This window comes from Struthio camelus, chromosome 5 (assembly GCF_040807025.1).
Source record: "Struthio camelus isolate bStrCam1 chromosome 5, bStrCam1.hap1, whole genome shotgun sequence".
In the NCBI taxonomy this organism is placed as follows: Eukaryota; Metazoa; Chordata; class Aves; order Struthioniformes; family Struthionidae; genus Struthio; species Struthio camelus.
This window is the reverse complement of record NC_090946.1, coordinates 23,618,265-23,644,512: the sequence shown is the minus strand read 5'-3', so window position 1 is coordinate 23,644,512 and position 26,248 is coordinate 23,618,265. Positions and strand designations below refer to the sequence as shown.

The following is a 26,248-nucleotide window of genomic DNA, read 5'->3' as shown; positions in this document are numbered from 1 at the left end:
TACCCTTCTACGAGTTATTGCAGTGCTAAGCAGCATGAGCATCTTCAGAGCAGAAAGACTTGTTGAAATGCCCATATTCTCCTAGGCACTGAAAGCGCTTATGAATGGCAGCCCTGCAGAAGCACAGACTGCTTCTGAAACGTCGTGATGCTTGAGTTTGTCACCCTTTCTGAGGTATGAGCATGTGCAGATTAAACTTGTTGGTCAAGGTAGGTTTTTTTAAAAAAAAAAAAAAAAGAGAGAGAGACACATGGCCACATCGTGCACTGCGGGCAAGACCAGCTAATGCAGGCTTGCAGCTTGGCTACGCTGGAGCTTGTGATCCATGCTGCTTATGGCCAAACGCGCTTGTGTAGGCCCTCTGTGATGGAGCCTGCATTGCATGAACACATTGCTTTTGCATGCTTTGAAAACAGGCAGCACTGGGCAGAAGGGCAGATGAGCATGTGCATGAAGCTGTTACACCCTGCTCCTGTAACGGTATGCGTGGCTGTGATTGAGTGAACTGTTGCAAGTAGCGCTATTTATTAATTAGCAATGATATTAATAACAGTGTATAAAGCTGGTACTAGAGCAAGCGCCTTTGTGCAGACAAAAGACCAAGGAGTGCACTGGCTAAGATGGGCTCTTTTTTTTTTTGGATGCACTTTTTAAAAATTGTTATTAAGATGTTCCAAAAAAAAGAGTTAATGACTAGTGGGGAAGTGAGGGTTGCATATTTAACTTATCTCTGTGTGTTGGGTTTTTTTTTTTTTTGGGGTGTCCTTGTTAATCAGTGGTCCTCTCTCACTATCATGGGCATTGTCTCTGGCCTCGTCCGTTCTTGCAGCCTCAGAGCGTCTTTCAGCCAGCAGTCCAATGAACAGTTTGATAGGCTAAGGGCGAACTGAAGGTGGATGAAAGATAAATCAGCCACGTAGACAAGGCACCTGGGAGAACACCAGTTACAGGTAATGACTGTCTGTACACACACACCCACGCCCCCCCCCCCCCCCCGGGCCCTGGCTCTCATGCTCTTGAGCCTGTCATCCTCTCTGCTTTGGCTCTTGCTAGTTACTGCTTTTAGCGGGGCCTGTAATGGCAGCCCAGGCGTCACGCTGCAGCTGGAAGAGGTTGCTGGCCGATGTAGCTGACTGCATAGCTCATGGGTTTAGAGGTGTTTTTTTTTTTTTTTGGGGGGGGGGGGGGGGGGATTTTTGGTTTTTTGGTTTTTTGTTCCCTCTCCCCCCAAACTAGTCCTAACATAGATGCAAGACCTTGGGCATCCTTTTGTTCTAGGCCCATGGTAACACTGATAATATAAAATACTTGTTTTCTAGGCTCATGGGATATCTCTGGGAGTCACATACATATACTAAGCTGAGAAGACTGTCACTGAAGGCTGAGTACAATGATGACAGCAGCATGGTAATTGTAATACAGCCACAGGCCTGGGTCAGTGAATTGTTGTTCAGCCTTTTTACATCATTGCATTTTTTTTTTTTTCTTGTAAATGGCTGTTCCAGTTGTTGAAGGGGAATGCGTGACGGGTCTTAAATGAGAGAGCAGCTTCCCCTCAGCTGAATGGTGGGGTGGGTTTTTTTTCCCCCCCCCCCATTGTCTTGCACTAAGGAATATGTTAATAGTGTGAGTAACAACCCCTCCCCCCCCCCCAAAAAAAAATGCCACTCCTGTTACTAATTTGATGCTGGGAAAGCTACAGTGCTTAAGAGCTAAGCTGCCACCAGATGGCAGCTGGCGTCCAGACATGACGCAGGGCCCAGGGCCTGGTGCACAATGGGGGCTCCCACCTTTGATGGGAAAGTTGGAAAAAACAAAAGTGGCCACAGTTAGCAAATAAACAGCCTAGTCCAGGCAGTATTGGCAAGGCTTCATCTGATTTTTTTTTTTTTTTGGGGGGGGGGTCGAAAAATCTTTTTTTTTAGTGTGGTGGGAGTTTTTTTAGTTTTACAAGAGATGATAACTTCATGGCACATTATAATTCCTCATCTCTGCTCCTGTTATTACCTCTCTGGCTCACAGGACTAAAAGCGCTTATGGTGACCATCCCCTGTCCTGGCCACACACTAGTTTGATCAAAACAATTAATGACTTCATGTAATGAAGCTAAAAGTAGAGCAGGTGTTTTCAGCTCACTTCCACAGAAATGGATGATGCAGCTACTGTTCCCCAATGACTGAAAGGTTGCTTGGGGTTTTTTGTTTTTTTTTTTTTTTCCTCCCCCCTTAGCTACAGAAGTTGTCCTCATGCAGTGTTGCTGCTCTGTCTAAGCTTTGCCTGTTTGGCTGTGCACTCAGGAAGTTAAACAGAAGTAAGATGAGTTGCTGGAAACTTGCTTGTTACAATTTGGGAATGAGTGAATAAGGATGTATCATTCTCATACAGTCAGCTCCATAAAATAGTCACAGGGCAAAAAAAACTCCGCTTTGTCTTGGGGGGAAAAAGGCACTGCTATAGACACTGCTATTGGTTTGCCTGCTACTTCCACCCTCAGCAGAAGGTAAAACAGGATCTGGCAGACAAAGACGACTGACATATCCAATGCAGCTTGTTGACATTGCAAGAACAGCAACAGAGGTAGCTTTCCCTTGCCCTCTTCAGGGTTGCACAGGTGCAGGTAAGTCTGGTGGTTACAGGATTTTTTGCAAGCAGTCTCAGGCACAGAACAGGCATAAAGTCTTAAAAACAGTGCCTTGGAGAGCACGACATTTCACTGAGGCTAGCCGCATCGCTACCAGCTTCACTTGTCTTTTGGAATAAGAGTATTGTAACCTTTGGACTTAGCGGAAATGGTCGCTCAGTTGGGGGGGGGGGGGGGTGAGCTGTGTTTTTTTCCATGCTGCACTGTTTCATGAGACATGGTGACTGTGACTCACACCACTACTCTCTCTCTTTGAATGCTAGGAGTAGCACAGCTTCAGTGGTCTTAGGCTGAAGTGGAATTTTTGCTCAGAAGTCATTTGTTTGCTTTTTGATTTTTTTTCTCCCCTTCTCACTAGGCAACACTTTACGTGAAACTTAAATTAATTTGGCAGAGCCGTCAGTGCCAGCAGTGCTAGAAGGAGATGCGTCTCGTTTCTTCTTCTGCTTAATGGTGACCAGGACAAAACTACAGAAAGACTTATGTGGACCACATTTTTATTTAGAGCCGTTTTGCCCACAGAAGCACATGTCGGAACACTGCATTAAGGAATGCTGCATATGGACGTGTAAGAAAAGTGCTGCCTTTAAGACAAAGTTGATTATCTGTATCACCAGCATCTCTGTTACGGCTTTAATTCTAACACCGTGGATCAGACTATTAAGAATATGTTTCTTTCTTCAAAATATTAGTATTTTCACCCAACAGTTACTGGTATTTGCTTATATTCTGAAGGACTCCCCCCCCCCCCCCCCAAAGCATACAGAGAACCAGTAATTAATTTGTAAATGACTCTGCATTACTTTATTAAATAGCCAATTCTAAAGAACAGTAAAAAGGAGGAAAACATGCATCATTTGGTGTTCTTAAAAAATAGTTGTCCAAAATAAAGACTGTTTGGGGGGGAGAGGGGGAGTTTAGCCCAATACACCTTCTGCTTTCCGTGTAAAAAGGTGTTGGGTAGTTAAAAATACTGTTCCATCTCCTTTAGCAAAGGTTAACAATGTATCCATTAGTATTTCTATTACAGTTTTTTCACATTTCTTCTGTAAACAAAATCAGTTTTTTAAAGGCCTTGTTAGCAAGCTAAAGAACTACTGTTTTCCTGTACAGTAAATATAAATAGGAAGATACTGGATTTCCTCTTGAGCACTCTTTACCAAAACATTAAAAATTTCAATTAGTATAAAAATATAACCGCAGAGAGTAAACGTCTGAGAAGATCCAGTATTTGAGTGAGTCTTAATTAACAGGCAAATAAAATGCTATTGCCTTTCACATCTGAAGATCAGCTTTGTACTGCTGCTTCTGCTCTTCTGAGATCCGAGTATCACAGCGCTGGACACAGGTCCTGGTTATCTGTCTTAAACATTCACTTCATATTTACTGAAAATAATTTAACACTTACTTGTTAGTTCAGCTAAGTGCTCAAAGCTCAGTGTACATGTTTGGTGTACATACAAAGGTCAAAGCTGACTAACAAGCTACGCCGCTGGGCACCTGCTGCTCACAAGGGATCTCATTTCTCAAAATGTCTGTGCAGTTTAGCATGAGCATTATTTCACTTAGCAGTAGACTGACTTCTCTGGTGTAGAACTTCTGCAAAGCGAAATCACACTTGTTCCCGTTCCCTAAAGAAACAGAAGTAACTGGCTTTTCCCTAGAGAGAATTTTGAGGAAAAGCAGTAAGCAGGCTTTTTGGAATGCTTTAGTTACTAGAAATACTGAAATCACTTCATTGACACCAAGTACTTTTTTTCTAAAGCAGTACTGCTACCTATTTGTCGTTTTTCATCTCATAAAAATGTGAAATTTAGTTTTCTTCTTGTATTACTACTTTTTCCAGAATCTGTGCTCCAGTGAAGAATAAGACAAGACGGAATGCTGCATCTAAACACAGGCATGTTATAATCAGATTTCTTGTATAAACACAGCTTTGATACAGATGATACTTGGCCTGTATGTGCTATCATCTTCCATTCATCCTCTCCAGAAATCTGTAAGTCAAAATTTTGCAACTTTTAAAGGACGAATGGAAAGCATATGGTTTTCAAGGTGCTCTCCCTTTTTTTTCTTCTTCTTCTTCTTCCCTTTTTTTTTTTTAAAAAAAAAAAAAAAAAAAAAAGCACTTCCCAAGTACGGAGCAGTGCAAGGAAAATCTTGCATCACTGCTTTTTCCAAATGCTTTATGGCAGCATTTTGCACATGCTTATTTACAATTCTTTTGTCTGGATTCCTGCAAACAGATGAAAACAGGACATGAAACCAGACAAGCTGGTCAGCAGCAACTGGCACCCGCTGGTGCCAGTCTGCCCCTCACTAAGGAAGAACATATTTGAGCACTAACCCCACCATGTAAAGAGCAACAGGCAGAGAAAAAACAAAAGACGACTCAGTGGAAAGAAAGGTAATGCTTTATATCTCAGAGTTGTTCGGAAACTTCAGAAGTAATTGATCCTGGGTTTAAATTATACCAACTAACTGAACCAATGTAACAACTGCTTCCCTCATTTTTCGAAAGTGACACTGCCTGATGGATTAGATGCTGTCAGATTGTTACAAGCTAGCATAGGAACAACTCTGTCAGACGCTACAGTTAAATAAAAATTTTCCGTTGACAAGTTCTCTATAGAAGAATTCTAGAAATGTGAGGGAAAACAGCGAGTATTGTCAAACACCACGTATTATAATAATCAAGCTCTGAACAGATACTCCTATGTGGTAAATAGTATTTCCTTTGTAAAAAGGCCCAACCTGCTGAGTAAACTGAGATCTGCATAAGCAAATAAGCAAGCTGTTCTGTGCGAAGCAGAAAGAACAAAGGTGGGCTTCTGTTTGCGAATGGTATTTCAACGACCATCCACCGTTGTTGTTACTCAGAAGCGGCCTTTTTCCCCTTCCAGCTCTTTTGTCTTTGCTGAAGTTCAGCTTCAGTGAAGGCTGCTGGACCCCAGTTTGTGATTAAGTGAGGATTCTTGGAGCCTGGAAGACAGAGTACAATACTTAAAACAGGACATTTCCAACTGAGCATTGCTCACATATACCCTCAGTGGAACAGGCTGAGTGTCACTACAGAATTATTTGGAAAGTGCTGTGTCTTTTGTGATTGGGAACTCTCTCAAGAGTGGCCTGAGGGACCCACATAACCAAGGAGGGAGCAGTGCCTGAGACAAAGTCAGCGAAGACGATTCATGTGAGAAGTTCTGAACTGCTGCAGTCTTTGTATCTCCCACCTCTTCTCCAAAACAGCTGTGCCTTAGTAACCGCCCCCTCCTTCTTGCCTTTACAGACACCCCTGAAGGAAATGTCCATCAACTGCAGTACAAAGCTATTTTCCTCTGAGCTGCCATATTATGCAGGTAAAGAAATTAAGGTTTTCCTAAAAATCAAGACCGTTTTTTAAGGTGTCTTTACTTCTTTTTGGCATTCAGTATTTAAGCTAACTACATGAAACACCCAAACACGCCACGGTCAGCTGGCGTCTTGATTTGGGTTTTAAAAAAAACAAAACAAAACAAAAAACTTACAGTAGGGCCAGTGAAGGTAAAGACCTCACAGTTTCCAGTTTTTAAACTTTGTTCCGATTTCGACACACCACCATAAGTATCAGGCTTTCCTAGTCCTCTTCCTCGTGAGCAAGTAAGAGCCTGTATTTGCTCCCATCGTTGCTAATCTATTTCAAACAGGACCAGTCCTCAGCGGCACTAATCTAATCAGCCAAGGTCCTTTGGCGCTGGTCCTGTATTGCACACACCGGATTTTGAGGGTGTTATTGCACAGACATCTGTTTTGCCTCATTCCGCTGAGGTTCTGAATGCGGCGTTTGGAAAACTGACAAGTGTAGTACTTGGAAAGAAATCCTATTACAATCAGCAGTTTTGACAAAAGTAATGTTTTTTAGGCTGCAGCGAAACCAGTAAATTACAGGAAGCGGCAGACTTAGCGTATCACTAGGTAATCTAAACTGTACGAGACAGAATGAGTACAAGATTAATTTGTGATTTTTGATGACGTACCTGGCTCTATTAGTCGAATTAGTCCCTCGTGATGAGCTACTTTATCTTTCCAACTTTTGGTGTTATTAGCTGCTGTTTCCAACTTCTTTTTAACCTCCTGAAATAAGATAGAGCCCATTGGGAAACAAGAACAACTTGACGCCGTTTACGCAGAAAGAAGCCCCTTTTAAATCTAAAGACTGAACCAGCGTATCTTAGCCAGCACTCTGTGCTGAGTATAGACAGGAGCGCTCCATTTCAGATCACCATCTTAACTAGCTTAGTCAGTCAATAGCCACACGAAAGTAAGCCCTTCAAACCACAATCCAAAAATAAGCAGCTTTTGTAAGATTCTGCAGCAACACAGGTAGTACGACTAATCTCCGTGAAGACTGAAAGCATAAGCTGCTGTTGTCAGAACAGGAAGATGCCTTTTCCATTCTGAGCCAAGATCATTTTCATTTAGCAGTCATCGCTCTCCATAAGAAATGATAAAACGTTAGACGTGGAAAGGAGCACTACTGCTACCCTCCAGCCAGGAAGGCCTACTCTTCAGTCTGACTTGCTCTTTGGGTTAATTTCAAATGCTCCACGCTGAACGGAAGGCCAGAATGTTTAGTTATTTCTAAAATAATGACTTAACTGTCCCAATGACCTACTCCACCATCTGTTTTTCATTTTAAGGCCACTGTATTCTGCCCGTCGTGTGGAGTAGCAAATTATGCTTTATGCACAAAAAGTCAGGAGACGTCATCTAGAAACATGCAAGCGTTATGCAAAAGTAACTCCCATGATGGCATATGATGTACCAGCACAGTAAGCTGCAACTACTCCAGTCTGTCTCTCAGACGACCCTTTCTTGCAGTCCCTGCAATACTGGTATTCCGTGCTAGTAAAGGACAGCGCACTGCAGCATCAAGCTCATCCTTCACATAGTTAAGCCCAAGGGCACAGACAGCATAAATACACTCCCAAGTTAAACACAACTCTAGTCATGTTTTGTTTTCTAATCCAAATAGATGCAGGATCAACACTTCTAGCCCCGGAAAGAATGCAGCGATTCAATTCGGTCTCCCTCCTCAGCTGTGTTCGGACTCCTCTTTGCTCCACGAACGCAGCTGCCCGACTGACCGACCTTCACCAAAAACACTTCTCAGTGGAGTAGGGCACAGGTCTGGCCTTTGGGATACGAGGCACTGTCACATGTTGAGAACGTGGGCCAATTTCTGCCTATCCTCGACATGCTTAAATATCTTTTTGAGCCCCAAGTGCCTACAGCAGCGCTTACGTTTTTAATCTGTAGGGAAAAAAAAGATTGCCCCATTATATCAAAACATTGCACAGATAACTCACTCAAGAGCATGAGGCACTGCTCATCACGGCAGCAGTGGGACTGCAGACAGATAACTAGTCTATAGTAGAAGACAGAAGGATAAAGAGTATTTCAGGATGTAACTAGGCTGGCTTGTGCATAACTTGGCATAAAAGAACAGAAGGGTAGGTAGTATGTCTGAAAGCTGCCCTCCACTCCAAATACATCCACTGCTCTGGGGAAGAAAACAACGTAACAATCATACCTGTTTTTAGAAAACCTGCATCTTCCTACTCCTTCAACGAGCACGACACTGATGAACGTTAAATTCAGTGAAACCACTGAACAATGAATGAGACCTGGCTAAGTACGAGGGGCTGAGGAACAGAACAGCTCACCTCATACTGCTCAAGGGCCTCCTTCCTTTCCAGTTCAAGCTGTTCCAGTTGTTGCATAGCAACCTGAAGAGCCCGTTCCTTTATCAGTCTCTGGTTTTCTAGCTCTTGCTTCTCTGCTTCTGTCATCTGAATGGTCTGTTGCTGCTGCAAGTGCCATTTTTCCAGTTCTGCTCTCTTTGCAGACTCTTCTTCCAGTAATCTGCCATGGAGATTGCGATATTAACTGCATGTGAAAGTAAGCTATATCCATTATGTAGGATACCTACAGGAAAGCCTAGCTTTTTTTTTTTCTTTTTTCTTTTTTTTTTTTAAACTTTTGGAAGGCCGGTAAAAATACTGCTAATTGTCTCATCTTCGATATAAAAACTTGTCAGCGGTTGTCAGTAGTTTGACTGCTACAAAGCACTGTTCAGAGAATTTAGTCAATAACGCAGATGCACAATAGTGAAAACCACAGAAGAAACAAACATGCAAGGTTTATCTTAATTGTCTTAGCAGGACTGAATGTATGAAGAGGAATATCCACTCTAAACAGGACCCTTAAGAGAAGGAGGACGCTTAACTCCTCATCAACTTGAATTTAAACCGGTGATAAAATACAGGCTGACATAAAGTCATATTTTATAGCTAACTGCTTTATAAAATATACAACTGAAAAATCTGCACTGGGGGGAGGGGGCCTCAATTTTTCAGATGTACAGAGGTGCAACACCCCATGAAAAATAAAAATGAGCCTGCTTTTCTGAAAACGCTGAGTGCTCGCACCGGTAAGAACTCTCACTAAGAAATCAAAGATTTATAAAAACCATAAATAGCAGCGTTCAGACTTCATAGCTTAAGGAACAAATCCATTCTGCCTTTACTTTAAAACGCTCTCCCTTTCCAGCAATGTGTCCAGGATGCCAAAAAAAATCTCTTCAACAGTATGGCATAGGAGTATTCATTCTTACTTTGCAGGGAGGAGGGGAAATCAGTAGAAATAAGTCTCTGCTAGGTAAAAGTCACACCTGGCTTGAAGTTTCCTTACAGTCTCTTCATCTTGACGTGCCTGTTTCTCATCCTCCAAGGCTTCCTGTAGCTGCTTATACATTTCTTCCAGTTCACGTACTCTCTGTAAATACTGTTCCAGTTCAGACGACTTCTGAGCAACCTGCTCTTCCATTTTTTGTCTTACCTAAGCAGCATGAATTGAGGACACGCATGAGCCATTTAACTGAGGTTTCCAATTTCAAAGGGAAGTACCATGTTTCCCTCAGATGAGGCTGCCTCCGCAAGCCTTCCCCTCAGTAGCGTATTTCACAGTTAAATTTGGATGACGGCACTGCAACTTGCAATGGATAAAGGGGTTGGAAATCCACTACGGAGGTGAATGATAAACTGAAGGTAAGTGATAGAGAAAGGTGAGGAGGTGAGGGAGAACCTCACATTTAAGGTCACCCAGGCTCTGCTCCTCACTTCCCACCCTTTACCGGATCAGAGCAGGACACAAGGAGTGCTCACAGGGAGCCAGAGCCATCTTTTTTTATGCCTGACAAAGCTATTCAAGGTTGAAAAGTAGTTCTTTGGGGAATCTGGGTGTGGATTACAACAACAACAGTGTTTTACAGCTACCATGCACCACATATATAAAGTTTGAAATAGACATATAGACCATACAGCAAAGGTTTAAAACCGTAATTAATTCAGAAAGGTCCTAAAACGTGTTTTAAGGATGCCTATACTCATTTGCGTATTCACATAACATGTACTGAACTCAGATTCTCCATCTTCAAAACGTAGACTAGCAGCTTCAGTCTGCATTTATCTTGTAAAACAGGTCATTCTATTCCCAGTTTTGCAAAAACATTCCAGCCTTGAATGCTGTGCAAATTGTATGCAGGCCGTTCCAACATTTGTATTCACTAGGAAGAATACTTCATATTTCTAATGCAGGCAACCCAGGTTGCATCCTGAAACCTCCTGCAAAACCTGTCCGAATCCTTTCGGTGATAGGCCATGAGTGAAGTCATTGCTAAAAGCATTATTCACTATGTGTAATCATGGCAAAAAGCCGTTTGTGCTACTCACCATTTTTTCTCTCTCCAGCTCCAGGCTGAAGCGATCTTGTAATTCCACTTGAGTCTGAAGTCTTTTCTTCTCCTCCTCGGCAGCACGTGCAGCTGCTGCTTCCAGTTGCTGTGGAAGGAAAAGGGAAAAAGGAAGGAAGGAAAAAACAGTTCCTCAAAACTAAACCATTTTGGAAATATGTAAGTTCATTTAACAATTTTTTTTTTCTTTTTTTTAGAAGACACCTTCAGATTTGTTTTCAAAAAACAAAGTCTGAGTCTATTCTCAATCTCTAAATATCATGTTAAATATAGCTTGCACTTGTAAGATTAAAAATTATATTTAAAATTTGCAAATTAAAAGTCAGTTACCAGACCTCCTCCCCCGTTTCCTGAGAGTTCTGCTTTGCACAGCCAACAGAAATCAGTCTTTCCTTCTCGAATTCACAGGAAGGAGAATACAGTTATGGAAAACCACCTCCCATTCATTTGCATGCAGGACTAGACAGTAATTCCAACAACACTGAAACCATGCCGGAAGGCTTAGAGCTCACACACAAACAGAAGCGAGAAGCACTACCTTACCATGGGAAAGCAGAAGTGCCACTAAGTTTGACTATAGGAAGCGACTGTGCTACTGCGAATCACATCCCTTTAAGATTCCCCGAAATTGCCATGCGAGATAAATTATAGCCAATAATCACCACTTGAAGTTAGCGGGGGGGAAAAGAGTAGCCTAATCAGAGTTCAGGACCAAGATGAAGGTGGTACCTTCATGACTTCTGACAAGAAAAAAAAAAAAAAAAAGTAACAACTTCATTAAATGAAGATGGCAACACTTTCTCCCTTCATCAGGAGTTGAATAGTGTGTACTGTTAGAGTGCCTGGAAGACTAGAAATGCAGTACAGGTATCAGCCAAAGGTGAAATACTGAAAACAAAAATAATGATTTGGCAAAATTTTCCTCAGAAATTGACCTAATGCTTAGGAGGAAGCAGAAAATAAAAAGCAAAAGCACCTTTTTGTAACATGCAAGGCAACTGAATTTGCTTCCACAGACGTTCAGGAAGAGAGGGACACCCACCTTTCTTAGTACTTTGGAATGGTGCCTACGTTTAACTCTTCCTCTTCACACAACCCAGGGGAACTAATTGGAGGCCTAAAGGAGCAAACTGCCAAGCCAACACTTTTATTCCTGTAAGTGCTTACAAGATCACTCTGGCACAAGATAGACAAACGCAGCGAGGGGAAGAAGAGGCTCTGCTTTAAGTTGTAGAAGACAGTACTTAACAGAACTGCTGTCCTTGGGAAGACTAAAACGATGCTATCGAGTTTTGAAAGTTCCTCCTCTGCAGCATATAATTGTGGCCAAATCAAAGATGCCTATTTATGTGACGTTTTCTTTTGGTTTCCTGCCCTGCTTCTAAATTAAACACACACTGCCAGTCATGATCGTGCTCTCACAAAGTCAGCGGCAGAGCCTTGCCAAAGAGCTCAACAAGAAAACGCGCTGCAAATACAAAAATACACTCTTCAAAGAGTGAAAATACACCCTCTTTATCATCGGGGCTGCCTGATTAATTCATGCCAGGTGACATCAATTTCTGGCAGGTTAAGATTATGGATATCAGGATAACTATACAGTTTAGGGAAAAAAACCCAAAATGGGGGGGGGGGGGGGGGAGGGAGGATAAGGGGTGTCAACAGGCCCTGCCATTACAGCAAGGGTTAGCGGAGGGTCCGAATCCCATGCAAGACCCTGAACTGCAACAGAGCAGATGCACCCATCTTCTGCACAGCCTCTTTAATAACAAAATTTACCTTTTAAGTCTATTCAAAGTGTGCGTCTGCAAAATTCTATTAAAAATTCAAAAGCCATTAAAGAAAAACCTACGTTGAACAAATGCTGTCGCGCATCTGAAATTTTCTACCATAGGAGCTATCAAAGCACAAGCCAGTCTCAGGGTGCGCTTTGGCAGCCGCTGCGGAAGTGCTGGCTGTCAGCCTTCTGGAGCAAACCAAACTCTTAAGCGCTCTTGACACAATCCAGTTTCCCGAACCAGTCTCATTCCTTTTTCCTTGAAGCATATTTTTTTTCTAACTAATCAAACACTTAAAACGTTTCCAATACAGTAGCTCCCCAACACTTCGGCTTAGTGGAAGTGCAGTAATTCATGGCCAAGACTAATTATTTTATTTTCCTTGAGAAATCACTTTAGTACAGTTTAAAAGATACCGCTTAACTCAAATCTTTTTAGTTTACCAGCCGTGACTTTCACGAGCCTCTGTGGAGCCTGTCAACCCCCTACTCCCCCTTTGGGGTGGCACTCATCTTATTCTCCCCTCTTGTTCTCCACAAAGTAAACTCAGTACAGCAGTTCAGCCCTAGAATTTCTGGTAAGAGGTATATTACGTCCCAGTAACTACAGTAACGCAGGCTGTCCTTCAGAGCATCTTTTGCATTCTGAATCTTAAAACACATGGTAGACTATAGGGGCTAAAATGAAAACAGAAGATGGTTTTCCCCTGGCAGACTTCATTTAAGGCAAACAGAATAACACCCACGTCAACACTGTCAGCTCAGGGTTAATGAAAAAAGACAGCAAATTGTTCCTTGCCACAAACTGTGACTTAATGACGACAAGATTTTTGAAAAGATACGTTGTTGGATGTTTTTCATTTGCTTTCTGGTGTCCACATCAACCTGTTCTCACAGTATTTATAGCTTTTTTCCTCAAGATCACGGAAGTTTTTCTAATTAAGAGCTAAAACTAATACTTTTCATTCATGAAAAGCACAAGAAATGAGATTTGTTCTAAATGGAAATGCAAAAGTCAAATTTAGGAAGGTATTAAGGAGGACGCTCGTTAGACTAAGCACAGCCTGAGGAGCTGAGCTGCTAGCAGCAGGGACTCTATTCAGCAGCCGAGATACTAGGCAGCAGCAATGAGAAGAGTTTGATGGCCTTGTAAGCTATTTTCAGGGGATAAACCTCGTTGAAAGGCATCACAGCAATAAAAGCAGTAACTGTTCTTGTAAGCTTTTTCAAAAGAAAATAAACAAACTGGAGAGCATAACTGAATACTAATCAAGTCTCTCTGGAGTGCCATTGCAGAGATACCAGCTGTTCCAGCGTACAAAGCCCCACCAGCATCTTCGCTCTACTGTTGGTGTGCAGCTAGAGCAAACACACCTTCATGCTATTGGCAGATATTTTTGCCAGTCTGCAGACTTGGACTAAAAAGCTACCTAAGAGAGGTAGTGAATTTATTTACAACACCTTCTACTAATACTCAGAAATTTCTGGGGGAAATCTCAGGCTTTGAGAATTCAATCCAACGTTTATAGCATTTAAGCAACATATACAAATGGTTGGTACGCTTCTCAGCTCTATAAATCTCCCCCCAAACTACCCCAGTAGAATTACACAATACACACACGCGCGTGCAAAATTATTTTGCATCTTTGGAAGCTCAGCTAATTTCCAGAGATACCGCTTAATTTACAATGTGCCAAGAGAAGCGCTTCTCCCTCCCCCACATTCACACAACATAACAGGAAGACTACGTAAGAAAATCTTAGTAAAAAGTGCTATGTTTGATAGATGTGTCCAACAGGAAAAGGACACACAAAGCCCTCAATTAACTGAGCATACTAGATTCTCCAGTCCCCCCGGATCATCATCTGCACATCTGTTATTTTCTTTGCTTAGAGGCTCCACTAGCTGTACAATACCTTCACATGCACAGGGGCTAGGCTGGGCCACTTCTGTAACCCAGGGTGTGCTGAACAGGCCTTAGAAATGGCTGCCGCCAACACTTAAGGTTTCACTGCCGGCTGAACCAGCAGGTGTACGTACTTAAGGCTCCCTACAGACACAGGCTCACCTCCCCTGGAGCAGTTTGCTCAACGTGTCTGAACACCTGAACAGGAAATAGATGCCTAATATCCCTTCAAGAAGCTCATCTCAATCACAGGGACTCAGCTTAAAGCAGCTCCTGCTCACACTCCCACCTTTCTCACGGTCTCCAGCTCCTTCTGCTTGTTCTCATTGGCCGTTTGCAATTCTTTCATCTGCCGCTCCAATTCTTCTTGCTCAGCTAACAGTTTCTGGCGTAATTCTTTCCGTTTTTGGCGTGCTTCCTTGTGGGGTGGAGGCTTCCCCCTTCTGAGCAGGTTTACAGTGGTCTGTATGGCTGGAAAGGAACGTGCAAGACACGAAGAAGAAAAGTAAGAGATCACCAGAGAAAGGAAACGCAGAACTTTCTGGGCAGCTTTGATGAATGGCTGCGTGTTTTGTTTTGTGGGGTTTTTTGTTTGTTTGTTTGTTTGTTTGAATACATTTATTTTAAAATCAAAAATAACTGTGTCAGTTTTCCTAGCTGTCAACACACACCAAAATTAAAAGACATTTAGCATTCATGTTGTCTGGGCCACAAGGAGACCCTCGGGCAATTCCCGTTCATTACATCAATTCTAACATTATTTTCTTTCTAACAGGCAGTGGACATACTAAGACATTTTGAATGCAAGTCATTTGCACACCTAGCTAGGACAAACAGCTTCAAGATTGCCCACTACCTAGATTCAGTAATTCTAATTGAGAAGGAGAAAGCGTAGTCGTAACATATTTGCTCACCTTTAACCCCTCTTATTCTTACTGTCATAAAACGGAAAAAACTTTCTCCCAGTAAGAAAGTAGTTCTCATTTATTTATTTCAGTGAGGAAATATTCAGAGAGCAAAGCTGAGAACTGGTAAACGATGTTGATATTTTATTCATCTACCGCAACTGTGAAACAAGATCTCATTTTGGAAGCCAGTAATCGTTACTCATCCATCAGACTTTGCCGTAATTAAACACATGCTTCAGGTAAAGAGGGAAGTGCGAATGAAAGCGCACAGCTCTAGAGCTTTAAATGCTGTACGTGTTTCAGGGGCATGGCCCACACGGTCTTTGCAAGGGCTTCTACCTCACTCTGCAAAAGAAGCATATAACTATCACTCGGGATACACCTGGGCAAGGTATCACGGAAGGAATAACTCCACTGTGGTAACAGAAAAGGAAGCCTCAATTCCCAGCCTTATCCTGAGCTCAGAAGTACAGCCATATAGAAAAAGCAAATAGTAATATCCATTTGCTTTTTGGTTTTGGCTATCAGGAGGCACCTGGCTGAAGGTGAGTCCCATGACATGGATCCTTAGTTCTTCCTGAGCATCAGGCTCCTTAAAGATCCCTTTTCATGTGTCCAAAGTGGAGACCCCCAAAAATCAGAAGACCAAGAATGTCATGCTTGAGTAAAACACATCCCTAAGAGTTCAGCTTAGCAAAGCACTTTCTTGCACGTAACTTTAGGATTTCTGAATCCTTACCTTGAATCCACTCCTGTTTCTTCTTCTTATCAGAGGCACTGATCTCAAAACTTTTGTCAAGACATTTTATGAGAAAAAGGCATTTCTTTCCATCTTTATCAGGCAGGGCCTAGAATGGATAACAAAGGATTATGCTTCCAAACATTGAATTCTACGTTACATTGTTAAGACCCCTCTATTCAGTGTTCTGTTACAGTTCTACAAATGCCGGCATTAGAGCAGTTTATTAAGAAGTGTTTACGGCATGTTTTTTGTAAGTACGAAAGTTCAAAGTACAAAAATCTCCTGTTATGCGTAATGCCTTCAACATGAAATCATCAGATGATTTTCTCTTCTTCTTTTGATTGCAAGCACCCACTTCGGTACCAAGAGACACGCTTAATAACGGCTCTTTATTCAACAGAAATCCCAGGACAGATAATCAGCTGGGCTACTTACACAACAGGAAAAAGAAAATAATCACTTCAGTGTTAATGATAGCTATGAGGAGTCCATCACATACACAAAAAGAATAAATTCTTATCTGTGGAAAAATTCAGAGTTTTTTTTTTGGTTTTTTGTTTTTTTTTTTACCTCTACACAACAGTTGCCATCCAGCATGATATCTCCCTTCTTGTCTTTTAAATCTTCACTTACGTAGTAGGAAATGATATTGGGTTTTAGAACAAACCATCGTTCTGTCCAGTTTTTCCTTTTGTGACCTTTCTTCAACATATAACCCTGCAAAAAAGCAAGGGACCATTTGAAATGCCCGGCCTCTGTTGAACCGCTTGGTCTTCTAGTTATATTGGCTTAACTGCCCATTAAAGTACCCAGAAAAGTTTGGTCACAGCACTAAAATGCTTCATCTAGACGTTTCCGTTCCCAGTAGCAGAACATTGCTATTTGTTGTTTAGCTCACAAGAGGACACGTACTATTCTTATGTCCTTACTCTTCAGTAGCAGGGTCATCTGAAGAACTGAACAATTACTATGTGCTCTTTGGATCCTCTTTGAGGACTTCGCTATTTAATTTTCTCCCGTCAAGCAGAGACGCTTGCCAGCACTAAGACTCATCTGTAGTGCTGTAACGATAGACTTTATTAAAACAATCCTGTGTGGATGGCACATCCTAGTGATAAATGTGGGCCTGCATCTAGGCACCATAAATCCAGCCCGTTATGTGCAGAAGCCCGGGGTCAAAGTAGAAGCACCTCTGGCCAGCGAGTGGCTCCACTCAGCCAACGCGCTCACTGAGCTGCGCCTCGTTAGGAAGTGATCCCCCACGCGAGTAACAGCAGTTGCTTCAGTTCGTACGTTAGCAAAACGGATAACGGAACCATACCCCTGGCGTGCTTATGGGTTGGGATATGGGAACACTGGTAAAGTCTGGATTTTGCCTCAGGAGTTGTACCGCTAACTTAACTAATAGCAACATTTCACTCCCAGTATTTTGTTTTTCCTGACAGATGATTCACTCGGCTTCCTATAGGAGAGAGACACTTGCAACCAAGTCATGGGCTTCACTATTAACAAAAAGGTTCCAAAAGAAGGAAGAAAAGCTCATACCTTGCTGCTGAGCTTCATACAAACAGAAGAATAAGAAGTGGGATAGTCTATAATGGTAATAAATAGGCCTGATCAAATCCCCCAAGTTTGTCTCAACTGAACATTAACATTTCCAAAACATAAGTGTCAATATTAAGTACAGTAACTGATAACCTTAACTGAAGGGCCACCCTATTATACTTCATTCCACGTGGCTATGGCAATGCAAAAACCATCCCACAGAAAAGAGAGTGCACAGTGAATGATGTAATAACTGGACGTTTCGTCAGACGTTGGATTTTTACCTGGCCTTAAGCAGGGGCGCCTGGCTGAAATCCAGTCAAGTTGCAGGTATTTCAGCTATACCTGCCACTTCTGCAGCCGCGTTCCCCCCTGCCACTTCTGCAGCCGCGTTCCCCCACTACTTACATATTTTTGTCTGACTCGGAATTTAGAAGAAATTCAAATCACAGCGGAAACTGAACACACATATCAATTTAACCGTGAACCAGCCAAACAGAAAACACTGCCATGCTCAAAGCATTCCAAATTAAGAGGATCGAAACGTTGCAAAGGGAACCGAGGAATATTTTTCTGTAGAGTCTTTCAGCTATAGTAATTTCAGATACAAGCAAAAGAATAGAAGTGCTGTGACATGTTTAAATCAGAGGCGCCTTTCTCTGCAAGTCTGGGGGCGGGGAGGGGGGAATCAGGACAGCTGGCAGAGCTGCCTTTTTAAAAAAAAAAAGTATAATACACATATAAATATATACATAACACGTATACACACACACACACGTTATGTATACACATATATGAATGAAACAACCCGCCACTACTTGGCTGTGCTCAGCTGCTGCAGCCAGTTAAATGTGGCCAGAGTGGAGGCTGTGCTGTGCCTATTCCCTCGCTGCTCCACCCGCTCGCTCCAGACCACGAAAGAGCAAACAAGCTTTGTCTCCTCCACGGTCAGGTCCAAGGCCTGGGTAGTGGTATAAGGGTGTGCAAAGGATTCCCACAGTTTTACTCTCATGTCTCGCACATTCTAAGTCGTAATCAGGTGTTTTCCCCCCTCCTCATATATTGAGTGAATTTGCTTTCAAAGCCAGGTCAGACTAGTGTTTTCCCCCTCAAAATTTATGATAAATCTATACCTATTATTTTTGTGCATCAGCTTCTTCCCGTCTTCTAATAGCCCTCCAGCAACTCTCAGGGATCTGTTTTCACACCAGCTATCATATGAGGGACAGATAACTTCTTTCAGAAAACCAGAATATCACAAATTTAATCATTACTGCTATCCATCACAAGGTTTGGAGATTACAATAAAAAGGGTAGGATGAGACTCTGCTACTATATGGTATGTCGTTAATTAAACATTGATGTAATCATATACTGCAATAAACACTCATGACAATTCTGGCAGTCAACAAGCTATCAGGGCACAAGGTGGGACAGAGCAAGATAGGTGCAAGTCACACAGGGAACACCATTTCCCACTTGGCCACTGGCTGTCCAGACGGTTTGGGTCAAATCCTGGCACAAACTGTTTTTACACGTCAAGGATCTATTTTCAAAGGTACTCAGACATCCTTGAAAAAGAGGCCAAGTCACCAAAAGAGGAAAGAAAGGAGACAGATAACTTAAAGCATACACACAATGCAGTATAAAAACTGAAAATGTCTTACAAGTCCAAAGAAATCGGATTTCCTCACAAGTTTCAAGAGGAAGGACTGACCTGACACTGGTTTCTTTATTTTGATGGTGTTAATTACCAGAATGACTTCATTTTGGTCTCAACTGATTATGTCTCTCCCCCTTCCCCCCCCCCCCCAGCCCTCACCTCCAGTAAGCAACCAGGAGTTAACAAAAATAGACTTTTGCATTGTTCCGTGGATATTCTGAAAGAATTTCCTGTGCCAAGACTTTGTGCTGATTTCTTCAGAATGGTTTTGGAAAGCCTGCCAAGAGCGCCTTTGTTTCTCTCCTACCAAGAAACAAAGATGGAAAAAATACCCCATCGGGTAAAAGTCAAGCTTAACTAGCTCTCCAGGTACCATCAGCTGCGACCTCTTAGAGCTTTACTATATTTATACTTCCCACGGAGAAAAAAATGCAGTTTTTAAGGCCAATTGTAAACTTATAACCCACCCACTGCAGATCTGAAAAAAAAAAAACAGAAGGTTGACAGAAGTTTGCTAGGAATGTTAAAGCCAATGTTATTTTCCTGTACTCAAATACAAAAAGTCAGTCGCTAGTCAAATAGCCTGCTAAGCAGAGTTAGTAGTAAGAAAGCTCTGGAGCTTCTGCCTATCTTTCTGCCCTGCTAAATTGTATCAGCTTAGAAGCAGAGAGTCCAACCTTTGTCCTGACCATTATGTCTGAATATAGAAGTTGCATCAGCACAACCTATCATTCATTTGCTACAACCTAACTGCCATTGAAAAACAGCTTTTTCAAAAAATTCAAGAGCTGTCAGAAATTTAAGAATCGGCAGAAAATATTTTGCAGCTATTCTGTCAGCTGACGAGTAACTGACATTAGGGTGCAAAAAGGTTTTATTTCGAGTCAGAAGCACGCTTCCTTTACTTTCTAAAAAACAAGTTCTCCCAACGAGTAACTCATTCATAATACTGACAATTACAGCAATTTGTAAAGCAGCACAGCTTCTCTCTTATAATAATAAGGTCATATTATAAAGACCCCTTAGAAGTAATTTATCTAGTTTTCCCACTGCTACTTACCCATCAGGTACGGAAATGTCCCTACTAAGTTTAACATTTTCTACTTATGCAGTAACTTGTTCTACTGTAAAATAACAGCTCTCCATGTTTCTTACCTGTTTAAGGACATCTAATATGAGCTCGTTAAAGACTTCATTAATTGCCATCGATACTGTCTGTCGGTCCATCCCTTTACTGAACTGTCCGCTTCCGATGAGATCAATCAGCTCCCACGCAGAAAGACCTTCTCGACTGGTATTGAAAGCAATCTTATAATGATCAAACTGCTCTTGCTGCCAGCCTGCACCCATTGCTTCGGTGAGTTTTTTAAGCAAATATTCAATCTGTACAGAAATATAGACGGAAATTAATCATTTTCAGACATGGAAATCAATCATGTTTCAGAGCTGTAAACCACTAAGCTTCTCCGAACGCTGTTCTGTATACCTGGCTATTCTATAGCCAGGTTCCTACGTTCACATTTAGGCTTCTAAATGTAGCAGGTCTAATTAGCAAAGAATTTAGGCTCCTGTAGCTTTCTGCCTCATGAGGTTGAACTTTTGACTGCTGAGTCCATCTACAGCTTCTCTGCTCATATGAGAGAAAAAAGTGACTGAACCAGAGAGCCTCTCTTTTAAAATTTCAGATTCCTACACAATACATGGGATCTTTTCTGTAACGGCTTCAAAACTGTGATGACTGACGTGCGAGAAAGCAGGAAGTTTTAAAAATCATCCTTGTAAAATAAAACGCAAACAATCAGAAACAGTAAGACGAGTATGACGACAGCCTGGACAAGAAGTGCAATAAAAAACTACCAATGTACAATCATGTATGTTAGATTTCACCTGAACCGTCTTCCACCATCTCTACCACGCCATTACTGGACACAGTCGTGGCAAACGTATCCAGAGAGGCAAAACAATACATTTTTCACCTCTGCTTTTATTGCTTCCAAAATAAACTTTCCTCTTTCCTTTCATCTTTCACTATTCTGTAGACATTACCATACCACAAGATAACGCTTCTAATAACACTAGTCAAAATAAACCCAAGAATGAAAAAGAGGGAAAGAAGGCTGGGTTTCTTCATTTGTCTGGTTTCTATGTTTTATTTGTTTAGCTCACCACTGTTTGCTCTTTAAACAGCACAGTACTTTTAAATATAAAAATCCTCCATCTGCAGCTTTAAGGACACATAAAACATTTTAAATGGATTTTTAACCAAAATAATTTGGGAGAGCCTTCCCACAAAGACCCCTATACAACCAAGTCAGAGTCACACTTCTGAGCTTCTATGACTGTAGTCGCCTGATACCAATTACAGACTTCAACCTAGTTTTGAAGACAGACCAAGTAAATGCCACCTGCTGCTATTTTGGGTGACAGGTCACTATGCTTCCTCACGAGCTTTGCAGTGAGGTGTACAAAGTCACACGCCACCTCCTGACTCTCCTCTCCAACCAGCCGCAGCACCAACGGCAAGCACACCTACATGCTCCTCTGAGAAGCCTGAGCCAAGGCCCCTCGGCAAGGCCCGCCCGGAGCACTGCTCCCAGCTAAAGGCCGACGTGGAGACGGGGGGAAAACCAGCTTCCCCTTTTCTCCAGGGACCATGAAAACCAGTAGGGAACCATTTCTTTTTATTTCAGTCCACCCAGACTTCGGGCAGCGGTTCCTCCAGCTGCCCCCTTTGCTGCATGCAGCAGAACTGTGACTCCAAAAGCAGGATGCTGGGAAAGGCAGGCTCTGAGGTGGAGCCGGGGAGGGAACGTGGCCCGACCCAGCCGGGCTCCTTCTGGCGCACGCAGAAGTGAACGCGTGTCCCGAGCACTGCATTTCTGACTGTTACATCCATGGGTTAACTTTAAACGGACTGATTTTAAGTGATGTTTTTGGAAACACAAAGTAGTTCAGGAGTTTGAATCCCCTTATCAAAAATAACAGTGCGTACAGCATGAACGTGCCTTGTTGAAAAGTGGTAGAAACTGAATGCTTTCAAAGACTTCATTTCTTTAATCACTGTTGGTTCACTTCCCTTAGCACTGCTTGAGAACAAAATGCAGCTTCTCCTATGAACAAGGAAAACGCCAGCTAACAGAGCTAGAAGATGTTTCACCACAGAACAAATGAACTTTTCAGCTACTTTTTATCACCACCTTTCAACTGGTCAAACAGGCTTTCGAGTGCCCAACAGTCGCTGCACAGGAGGTTTGGGAGTACAAAGAAATGAAGAAATGTTTTTCCCAACACATTGCACCACCAGGACTCCCAGGCCACAAGCTTTTGATGAAGCGTACATGCTAATTTTGTGGCTGCTGCTTCTCTCTTTTGCAACTGGTATACGCAAACCCCCTCCTTTCCCCCACATCTGTGATCAAGAAACACACAAGTGTGCAGCAGAGCACGCTCATCTGGCAAAGCAGTAAATTACTGAACCTGAAATTCACTCTATAGATGGGCGACTTCTTGCTCCTCTTTCAGCTCAGTAACTATTCTTAGTCTTGCAGCCCCTACTCTAGCAGTATGTGGGTTAAGGCTAGGGCAAAATGAGGAAGCTCCTTAAAGTCACTGTTATCTAGAATAAAAGTTCCCACTGTATACGGGCAGGAAACACATACTTCTCCGAGACTTGGCTCTCATCCTCCTTGTCAAGTGTATCTTAAGAGAAGATGCACTATCCAGGCACGAAATAACGCCTTTAAGGTTGCCACAGAGGCTGTAGATAGCGTTGCTTTTCACTTCAGCTTCCCCAAGTAAGGCAGGTAAGTTTGGGGTTTTTTTTAAGTTCTGAATACAATTCTTATTAGTGGAGATAAAACTTGAACAGAGGTCTTTGGAAAAAGAAGTGACATTTAGATTTTAGTGAGCTGGGAGTACAGGGTGGGATCGCTAAAGCTGAGCCCGAGCGGCTGAGCTTGTAGCAGCCCTGGGCTGCAGCAGCCACAGGAGCGAGGGCCGTGCCGCAGAGCCTGGGCCCCACTTGACACCGCTGCCAGGGCGGCTGGAGGTGCCCGGGGCTGAACAAGGCTGGCCGTCTGCCGTGCACAAGCTCAGGGCTTGGCTCTGCAATCTTCATCGCCATCCCTGTTTGTTTCGCTACGCTGCACACGCAAAGACAAGAGGCTATTCGTAAGAACAGGTCACAAAACTTGGCTTTTCAGTGGTTTCATGTACAGCTTTGAATCATTCAAGTTAAAATACTCAGATGATAGAGAACATTAACATTTTAGCATGTCCTCCCCCAAGCTACCAACTTTTATTACATTTTTTTAACTCAAAAATTAGTTTTAAAATCATTAACAAATGCTTTGTTGATTTCCACTCTCAAAAAATCCTTATGATAAAAGAGTAATCTATGTGGCACTAAGGTTTTTGAGCACCAAATACCACAAATCTTCAGCATTCGGTTAAAGGCAGGAAGCAGCTTACTTCCTACTTCCAGACAAGTTTTACAGAAAGGGAAAAAAAAAAAAAAAAATTCACAGCATGCACAAACAGTAGCACTGACCACTTGTTTCAAAACAGGGCTCCTAAAACCTCAAATCGATGAGCTGAGCTCAAAACAATTTTTTTCCCCCTATATGAAATACCTTCTGCCCCCTCCGCGCAGCCTCTCCGAATGGCATGCATCCTGAACCACAAGCCTGTACTTCAGCTGCAAGAGAAGCTAAAATAACTACAGCTTAATTAAGTAGGTGATATTCCTGCCAAGATGCAAAACAATAAATAATAAAAAGGAAAGCTTAACGAATTTTAACTTTGAAATTTACTGTTCAAGATTTCACAACATATTACACTACTACTTGAGGCATGCAGCTCTCAAATTCCTTTGGTTAATTATTTCAAAGTACTAGACTCACTAACACAAAAGGGACCAAAAAAAAAAAAGGGGGGGGGCCGCTTTTCCACTCAAGCCATACGAACAAAATGTACATCAAACTAATAGGCTGGAACAGCAGTAAGGCAAACTGTTGGCTACTACACACATCTGTAATGCACTAACAATAAGTCGAAACACCCTTTACTTACATTTTACTGAATTTTTATTCTCGGAACAGATTTAAACACTACAGACTATTAGCCAGCCATCTACAAGTCACTAACATCACCACAAACATCCTAAATCCCATTAGAGTATGTAAAACACCCAATTATTTTTAACTACATTAAATCTTCTAATATGAAAAGGGACTTGTGCATATTACAATTCAATTTCTAAAACAAAACCATTTAAAGGCTTTATCTTTTATTCAGACAAGCACATAACTAACCAAAGTCTGCACAAACATTTTGTCCAGTGTATCTTGCTCTATAGCAGCAATGAGTGTTAGGGGTGGAGGGAATATAAACGTAGAACAGTGCGAGATAAATCAAGAATGGGTCGGATCTGGTAAATATGGAGGCAAACGAGATCATTCATTTTGTGCTCAAATGAGGAACCTCTGAGAGCAAATGGCATTTCCCCTCCTCCACAAAGAAGGGAATCAACTCAGCATATAACTGATAAATTAAGTCTACTGGCTCTAACAATTTACTCTAGTGGTTAAAAAGCAGAGCGTCAAAAAGCAAACGCAAAGCAATGTTTGCTGCTACTCTGTCTAGACCTTATTCACTTTTTGATACAGATGGAAAAACATAAGGCTTTTGTTTTAGGAAGAACTAACACTACATACACCAGTATGCACCAACTGGTACCCAGTATGAAAAGCTGGTTCCATCCCAAATCAACAGAAACTTTTCAGCCAGAATTGGCCAAGAGAAAGCATAAAGAATATAAAGAACAGAAGCGCTTTAAAATGAGATATACAGCCTATTTAGTATCTTCTCAGAGGACAGATTCTTTTCCTTCACTTCAGTGCCTATTGTCTTTCTGTTCCAGGTATTCTTGGCACCGTTTTCCATCAGGTATGAAGTACCATACCTGTTTCGCATATTTTTCTGATATGCGAGTGGGTCTGTTAAAGGATGAAAAATTAAAAGCCAAAACTAAATGTCAAGGAGGCTTTCGTGCCCAGTAGAGCATGGCAGACAAGGCTATTCTGGTTCACACCAAATAAGGTTTGCAGTATTAATACAGCAGACTTGAAGCGTATCCACATTATACAAAATTGTGTGGAAGCGTGTGTTACTCAGCAAGACACATGAAAGTAATTACATCTCATTTCACAATCATCATCAATTCCTTTTTTCTCCCATCAGAAGATAACTTATTCTTAACTCAATATTTGCTCTTTCCTTTCCACCAATAAAAAAAAAAATCCCCACACTAGAATTTATTAGATTTTTGTGGATAACTACTACCCTGGTTCAATTGATTTTATTTAAAAAAAAAAAAAAAGTGCTCATCATCCAGCCTAAACCATTACTTATTTCTGTAAAATTAAACCTGCATTAAATAGCATATAATAAAGTACAACTCAAAACACAATGCTCAGGATAATCCTAAGAACAACCTGCTGCATAAACTGAAAATTCTCTTGCTTTTTGCAGCAGTCAAGGAAAGGAGTAGTGAAATGGGGAGAACTGACATAAGGCATAAACGACTAAGATCCAATTCAGATCTCTTTCTAACCATTATCATCAACTTGTAGAGGATACAGATCAACTACAACCTCACTTAAGTAGCTTTCATTCTAGTTTTACCAGTTTTGATTTTATTTCTGAATATATAATGAACAAGATAATGAATGAAATATTGGGAATTATACTTAGACTATTCTTAATATTAGAATACAGAACAGGAAAGCAAATGGAGTCACAAAAAACAAACAAACAAAAAAAGCTTTTTCTCCAGAAGAATCGCCAATGGATAATTTCAGATTTTCATCTCCTCAGTCTACAAAGAAAAAAACCTCCTCATTTTCAAACGCACAGAAAACCCACACAAGATTTGGACCCTCTTTGTCCTAAATTAGGAAGATAAGAAATGCCACTTGTTAAAGGTTGGAGGACAAACAGAGAACAACTGTACAAATCTTGCTTCTTCAAGAAGCCAGGCAATAAATAAATAAATAAATAAATAAGGCTTATTTAAAGCATGTTACTTGAACACCACGTTAGAATACCCAAGGACCGTACAGCTTGCAGCGCACAGCTCTGCAACTTTCACAATTAAGGATGTCCCAAAAACACAGCTAACCACATACCACAGCTTTCAGGCGATAACACATTCCCTGAGGCTACAGTCACATGTTCAGAAATAAGGAAGGGGAAGCGTTTGGAAACCTTTTCAT

At 41.7% G+C, this 26,248-nt stretch overlaps 1 protein-coding gene and 1 long non-coding RNA gene across 6 annotated transcripts in view; one reads left to right on the top strand and one right to left on the bottom strand.

Annotated features, from left to right (window-relative positions):
• Window positions 1-81: 81 nt before the first annotated feature.
• LOC138067441 (uncharacterized) lies at window positions 82-3,209 on the top strand. The gene is made up of 4 exons (XR_011141381.1): window positions 82-174; window positions 777-950; window positions 1,320-1,434; window positions 3,036-3,209. It is a non-coding gene; the product is annotated as an uncharacterized lncRNA (long non-coding RNA).
• A 209-nt stretch (window positions 3,210-3,418) lies between these two features.
• SWAP70 (switching B cell complex subunit SWAP70) overlaps window positions 3,419-26,248 on the bottom strand; it is a 42,392-nt gene continuing 19,562 nt past the window's right edge. For all 5 annotated transcript variants that reach the window (XM_068945051.1, XM_068945050.1, XM_068945049.1 and 2 more), the window contains 9 exons: window positions 20,130-20,357; window positions 16,337-16,483; window positions 15,764-15,872; window positions 14,406-14,587; window positions 10,414-10,521; window positions 9,354-9,520; window positions 8,347-8,545; window positions 6,658-6,754; window positions 3,419-5,623 (listed from right to left, as the gene is read on the bottom strand). In XM_068945051.1, the coding sequence (XP_068801152.1) occupies window positions 5,514-5,623; window positions 6,658-6,754; window positions 8,347-8,545; window positions 9,354-9,520; window positions 10,414-10,521; window positions 14,406-14,587; window positions 15,764-15,872; window positions 16,337-16,483; window positions 20,130-20,357 (1,347 nt within the window). In that variant the 3' untranslated portion in view covers window positions 3,419-5,513. The remainder of the gene's footprint in view (window positions 5,624-6,657; window positions 6,755-8,346; window positions 8,546-9,353; window positions 9,521-10,413; window positions 10,522-14,405; window positions 14,588-15,763; window positions 15,873-16,336; window positions 16,484-20,129; window positions 20,358-26,248) is intronic.